General features: G+C 33.5%; 1 protein-coding gene across 1 annotated transcript; it reads right to left on the reverse strand.

Moving 5' to 3' along the window:
• Window positions 1-2,146: 2,146 nt before the first annotated feature.
• LOC119637015 (kelch-like protein 2) lies at window positions 2,147-4,926 on the reverse strand. The gene is made up of 5 exons (XM_038032789.1): window positions 4,849-4,926; window positions 4,652-4,751; window positions 4,343-4,579; window positions 4,144-4,250; window positions 2,147-3,295 (listed from the first exon to the last, which is right to left on the reverse strand). Exons 1-5 carry the CDS (start codon window positions 4,924-4,926, stop codon window positions 2,147-2,149), a joined length of 1,671 nt encoding a protein of 556 aa, XP_037888717.1.
• Window positions 4,927-7,266: the final 2,340 nt, after the last annotated feature.

A 7,266-nucleotide genomic window follows, 5' to 3' on the forward strand; every position in this document is an offset into this window, starting at 1 on the left:
ATTAGATATCTAAAACCTTACAATGATAAATAAATACAGTGAACCCCAACTAAGTCGATTTATTAATTTTTTCATAATAACACCAGCCATGTGGTCATATACCGGAAGCGTACAAATTGATTTTTTTATTGTAGACGAAAAAGATCTCTTAAGTTATGGAAATAATTGGTACAAATTTCGGCCAAGTTCGATTGATTATTGGCAAAGCATTTTCTCTGATCTGGATAAACACACTATACTCACTTCTGGCGCGGGCATAAGCTGCGGCCCCGGGGATTTTCACGTCCCCACTTATTTAGTTTTGTAGATAATAAGCAGACAGTTTGTGAAATGGAATGAAGTCTGAGTGCGTAGTGATGTTATTTGAGTGAGATGAGCTCCGTGTTGTTCCTATTCCAAAAATGCCATGTTTCACTTTTTCAGATGTTTCAGTTGCTGTTTTTCCCATTTGGATATAATACGCATTTTGTGTCTCTTGCTTTGTACAAACAGTTATTTGTTTTGTTTTGTTGTTGCTTTCGCTTTTGAAATGATTTCGCATTGAATTTTAAATTTCAACTGTAGATGAGTTATTAAGTTATTACATTTGCACACTTCCACAGGGTCTTTTTATCACAGTTCGGCGTGATATTTAAAATAATCGTCAATCAGCAAATGAGGAAAGATATTAATTCTTCTTAAAATTTCATTTGATTTTTTTTAATTTTTTAATTATTTATTTTTTACAGAGAACTAATACTATCGCAAGTGTTGAAAGTTCATAAGTGAACCTCAATCTTTTTTTTTTTTTTTTTTTTTTTTTTTTTTTTTTTAGAGCCGATAGCCTATGTTGCTAGTGCTCAATGTCCTTTTTTTGGTCTAAGAATTCATTTCATTAGTCTAAAATTAAAATAATAATAATAATAATTCCTTTTCTAATTATTTTGTATTTTATATCTTTTACTAACATTTTTATTATTATATTGTACGCGATTAAACGGAACCATTAGGCTTATAAAAATTTTCATGTGCATACATTTATAGTTAATAGGTTGGGAGGGAAAGTTCTGCCGTATTTTAAAAAGGCAGATAATTTTCCTTGTAAATAAAAAGAAACATCTGGCTAGTGAGTCATTCGGATTTTTTTTTTTTTTGTTTTTTTCAGCTGGTGTATAATATAAAAGTCGTCTTTTTTTTTACCGCTCATCATTTACTTGCGATATTTAAAGTGAAGAACATGTCAGTAGATAAAGTGCATTTATGACACTGCATTTGGTATGAATTCCAAAAAGGAAGCAACGCATCGGTTGCATGTAAAAATTTATGTGCGCTATTTGGAAAAGATATTGTAAATGTTCGTACTTGTCGAAGATGGTGTAGCAAATTTCGTTCCGTGGATCTGAGCCTACAAGAAAGTGATCGATAATGTTGTTTCACGATCCATGTTGGAAAATAATCCACATTTAACAAGTCGAGAAATTGCAGAAGGGTTTAGACATTCATCATACAACTGTCGGAGATCCACATTAACTGTCTTGCGTTTGTGTTAAAACAAAGTACACGAATAAAATACGACAGAACTTTCCCTCCAACCTATTATAACAACTGTCAATATTATTATTATTGTTATTATTAACCTTTAATAGCGTTACTATCGAAAAAATAACAAATTCGCTTTTTTAATTTATAGGAAATTAATTTAGCTAATCCTATGTTATTTAATTCATGCTACAAAAATAAAAAGTCGTTATTACATCATAGTTAAGCAGGGCAGTTTTTGTATTTCCATGATCTTCTCGCAGCAATAAGAAGAAAATTTTCGGTTTTCGAGTACAATTCATTTTCCACAAAGCAATAAATTTATGATTTCTTTAAAAGATAACAAACAAGATTTTTAAAGATGAGGATTTGGAACTTTGGATTCGCTTGGTAAACTTGGTAAGGAATTTCAAAATATTTTTTTTACGTTTAATGGGAGCTTGCTTACATAAAACGACAAATATCGTGTCTGCTTTAAAAAAGCCTTATCAGCAAAACCAAATAAACAAAATTATAATATTTTAATTAATAAAATATATATAATTAACAATTTTGTGTTATTGTATAGATAGTCGAGAGAAGTAAAATTAGATATAAAAATCGCTTATTGCGATCCTTACACAGTATATTAATGATTTAGAGCGACAGAGGGGATTTCCACTGCCCCGCCACAACAAAGTTCCTTTTGTATTGGATCAACTGCGGACCATTTATCAAACCGGGTATTATAACATTCCACACTGCTAATACTTCCCCTTTCATTTGAACCGCCAAATACATAAATGTCGCCATCTATTTCCACCGCAGAGTGTTCTCGTCTGCAAAAATTCATAGGAGCTACGTCTTCCCAAATATAATTGCGTAAATTAAAACGATTTACGCTAAATAATGAGGTCTCTTGCTCATCAGAGAAACCGCCGATGCGGTATAAATAGTGGCCGCCACAAGCAACCACATCAAAGAAACCGCAAGAATTTGGCAACTCTACCATTGGCAGTTCATACCATTTCCCCTCCCTTGGATCGAAACGTTCTATAAAACTACCAGAGATCACACAATAAATGCAATTTTCCAGAACAACTGCACGCACTTCGCAAGCGGCCGTCAAATTTGCGACATATCCCCATTTGGCCGTAGCGGGATTATAACATTCGACGCTGTTATTGCCACAATAACCGCCGCATACGTAAATTAAGCCATTTAATGCGCAAATTCCAAATCCCGCCCTTCCCTTATCCATGGGAGGAATATACGTCCATTTGTTTGTTGATATATTGTAAGACTCGGCTGTCTTCAATTCCAATGCGGTTTTGTCGAGTCCACCCATTGAATAAACGGTATCATTCAATCTTACAACGCCATTATAACATCTAACTTCATTCATTGGCGCAATATTAACTTGTTCCTGAGTTAAAGTATTATAAACCATGCAGCGGTTCTCATCTCCTCCCGCAAGTAACACATTACAGCGCATAGTTTTGCGTTTCTTAAATAATTGATTTTGAGTTTCATCGGTATTTTTACCGGACAGCTTGTAATTCGAAGACTCCTTTGGGAACATTTCGCAGCTTGTTTCCTTCATCTTTATTACGTCTTCAGTTAGAATGCGATTAAGCAAATATTTCTTGCCCACATACGGTAAACGCACATGATCAATGAGCTGAGCTAAATGAGATTCACGTGCCGTGAAATCAGCTTTTATCCATTTTGTTATTGCTTGGTAAACAAAATCTTCCGAAGGTACCATAAGGTTATCGCTTGATACGAGCTTTATGAGCTGAAAAGGCAAGAGAATGAGAAGAAAAATGTCTTACACCACTTGTGGTACACAAAAGTAGCATAGGTTCTTGTAAATGCCAAAATGCCAAAACCTGAAGGATTTGAGGTAAACTCATCTTCGATTATACCGAAAGAGATTCTGAACAGATCTAAGTTCGTCCGCCCGTCTGTCCGTTATGTATTCTTTGAGATATTTTTATGAAATTTAGTACACTGATGGAATTTAGACCCCGGCCGAATGCTATTGAGAATGGTTCGGCTCGGATCACATTTTTGGACACTCCCCATATGCTGCTTGCCTTGAAATGCCCTTATATGGATAAGTGTACTAAATAAAGTTATGTAGGGTATTTAATGGTGGGCCATGTTTTACAATAGTGTTTCTAGTTGTTAGTTTTAACTTATCTCTTTTAAAGAGAGGCAAGCAGGTTGGACCTTTTCATGAAAGTTGGTACAATTTGAACTATGAACTATTTACTATGTTCCGCGTGCTTTGCACAATTCGACATCGTATTTACAGCTCAATCCAAATTCTTTATCGCTCTTTTTACTTTCTACCTTTAAATCTATTAACTTCATCATCCGTGTGGTACGGATTGGATTTTTTATATATCTTTTATCTCTCTATCTCTTTTATTCTGCGGAAATTATTTCATATCTAAATTAAATTTTTTTTCACGTTCAGTGTCGCTCCACGATTCGGTAAAGAATAAAAATCGTATCGATCTGATCAATTTGAAAAGTCGTTACATTAATAATTCAAATGTGAAGCAGCGTATTTTATGGTGGACCGTGGCCCGCTAGAATGTTTCTGCTTGTTTATATGCTACAAGTGTGCAAACGTACCTCTTCGAGCGACAATGACGAAAAGTCCTTAACATCGACTAATATGCTAAATTTTCTTAAGACATACTGTTGGCAATAGTTGTGCAATTCTTCACTGAAGTACATACCTGAAATTTTAATTACAATTTAAAAGTTTTTGTTTTTTTTTTTTTTTGCAAAAGAAAGTAAAGCGTATAAACAAGTAAATAAATAAACTGACCGGCTAACTTCCATATACCCAAACAATTTGTTGGTTTCAAGTTGCTAACCAAAAACTGTTTACATTCATTGACAATCCAATCGATTTGAAAGAAATTCGATGCCGATAATATTGATTTAACGTTATCTTCATTTAAAGAAATTTCACCAGTATAGCAATAGTCAACAATTTGCCGGAAAACATTTGCATCTATATCTTGCATTTTTGCCGATTTATTCGATTTCTCCTCCATTGCAGCTACAATGGTAAGCAAAGCGTGCAAAGTGTAAATGTAAAGATTAGACAAGTTTCGTTCGCAGCATTACTTACAATTAAACATGGCATCGAAGTAGGGCGATACGACACCCAAGATATTCTGATGACAATACAATTGTTCGCCATCTTCGAGGATAAAATTAAAATCGCAATACTACAAAATAAAATGAAATAATTAAATAATAAAAACTTAATTCAATTTACAGCAGTGTATATACAGTGTATGTAGATTTCATATAGTTTCTAATTACCCGACGACTGGAACGCCATAGATTTAAAGCAGTTAATGATGCATTGAAGAGATCGGGATTTACGTATGTCTTTTCCATTTGCTTTGTCTCGTTGTTGCCCTGTTGTCACCTACTACTGATTCGTATGAAATCGATTTACGGTTAACTTAAGAAAAAAACAGAAAAAAAGAAGAAAAAACAAAATAAATACTAAAAATAGAGAATTTCAGAATTTCAGTTAGCAAATTATTTTTGACTATTTCCTCTTGATTCTAGAAGTCATCCAACGCAGTACATGATACATCTTCACTGTACTAATACAATACAGAGGATATGTGTTTGATGTGTGTGTGTGTGTGTGTGTGTGTGTGTGTGTGACACTATCTGGCAGTATATTCTTTTTCTCCCAATGGATGTCATAAAATTTTATATTAATTTCGAAACTTCATGGAATTCAGATAAGGTAAGCAATAGCTTCCTCCTTACTATAAACTTTCCAAAGCTAAATAAAACTTTGTTCGAAGAAAACAACAAAACCATAGGAATGCGGGAACAATTTAAGTATTGTTGGACGTTATAGACATCAGGCTCTTTTAAAATGAATCTCTATCTAAATTTTATTTTCAACTTACTTGTCACAATAAAAGCTAAGAGATAGATCGTATCCGCTATCGCGCAGGAACTTTTCAATTTAATGCAAACGAATCGTCTAAATTTGAAATATTTGCCCTTAGTTTTTTGATTAATAAAAACGAAACTCATACACATACAAACATATATTTATTTTTTCAATGCCAACTACGATTTTTATTAAAAGTAACAGCACATACAGAGTAAATGCAGAGTTGCATCAGATAATGAATTCCTATAAATGAATGGTTTTTTTTTTTTTTTTTTGTTAAGATCTAACGGATAAATTGCTTCTTAATCGAAAATACATTGAATGAAACTTTTAACTTTAAATGTTCGTTTGGTTGTCTTTAACACTTGTAATAAGTTTTAATTAAAAATTGACATTTTGTTAGTGTAACTTAATTATTTATTTTATTATTATTTTTAAATTGCTACAAATGGGTATGCGATAGCGCGCAATGGCTTACTCTTAAATATCCTGCCCCACCTTGTAGGTATTCACATGATGACTTTTCATAACGAGTTGTAGTATGAGAAATGATCGAGAAAGCAATCCCATCCACACCATTTCCAAGAGCATTCGTCCTTGAGCCAAAACATAACGGTATACCAAATTTTAGCAAAACATCTCAAAACCAATGATCTGTAGTTTGAACGTAAATTTAGATAGACAGACCGATGTAATAAAAAGTGGGTTTAGTTTAAGCACTTCTAGTACCACAAGTGTATAAGGGTATGGATGTAAAGTTCGAGTGTTTTCTGCACTGTTCGAAGAACACTATTTGCATGCAAAGAATCTCCGAATATTACTCGGAAAGAGCATACAACTATGCAATCTGCGTAATTCATCTTAGTGAACTTATGCTATTGCATCCCAGCCGATTATTCGTTTTTAATGTAAAATAAATTTCGCAATTTGCAAAATTTCAAAAAATTAAATTATTTACGGATCATTTATCAATTTAAAAAAAAACAGGATCAAAAACGACACTTGCATTTGAGTTTTTAATATTGAATCGACGATCGTTTATTATTCAACTTATTACGAAAACGAAAAGAAATCAAGTGAAACTACAATGAGACGTGGAGCGCCACCAAATACCCTTTAACGCTTCGTTATTCACAAAACGAGTTTTTACGACAAGTCTTTATAAGGGGAGTGGTCGAAAAAGTGGTCCGACTCAAACCATTTTTTAATAGCGTCTATCCAACCAAATTCCATACCATATTTCATTCAAATGTCCCAAATTTATGGCCTATAGCTGGAGCAAAGGAAAACGAAACAAGACCGATAGACAGACAAACAAGCTTCTATTATACCCATATTAAAATGTGGGTCTATCCACAAGTTCTTCTAGGCATTGCATACATGCGCACAAACATAACATGACCTTATATTATAGAAGTGACGTAGAGTACAAAAATATCCAGAATAATTTTTCTTGTATTGGGACGAAAGAATTACGAGAAATAAAATTAAATTAGAACCCTGTGAGGAACGGAGTTTCAACGGATTCGTTGTGGATTGAACTTGCAAAAGTTTGAAAGAGTTCCAGTAAAGAGAAATTAATAGCAATGTTAAAATCCCTTACCTACAGCATCTCTACGTTAGCACGTGTGTTGGTCCCACCATTATGTTATTCTATCCATATCGGTTTATCCGTTTTTAAAATTTTGTGATACTTTCCTGAGCCATAATTTCGAATGTTCCTTTTAAACATATGTCGCGGTGCACACCTTTTTAAGAGAATTTTATAGAGAAATCGTTAGGACTCGAACGTGAACTGCTGCGGAAAATAACCGTTT

The sequence above is a fragment of the Glossina fuscipes genome, unplaced genomic scaffold, assembly GCF_014805625.2.
Source record: "Glossina fuscipes isolate IAEA_lab_2018 unplaced genomic scaffold, Yale_Gfus_2 42, whole genome shotgun sequence".
NCBI lineage: Eukaryota > Metazoa > Arthropoda > Insecta > Diptera > Glossinidae > Glossina > Glossina fuscipes.

Excerpts from the sequence above, each read along its gene's own strand:
- LOC119637015 (XM_038032789.1), bottom strand. The coding sequence starts at position 4,926 with ATGGAAAAGACATACGTAAATCCCGATCTCTTCAATGCATCATTAACT. Across the intron at positions 4,580-4,651 it reads CTTCGATGCCATGTTTAATT|CTGCAATGGAGGAGAAATCG; the intron begins GTAAGTAATGCT and ends TTACCATTGTAG. Across the intron at positions 4,251-4,342 it reads GGGTATATGGAAGTTAGCCG|GTATGTACTTCAGTGAAGAA; the intron begins GTCAGTTTATTT and ends TTAAAATTTCAG.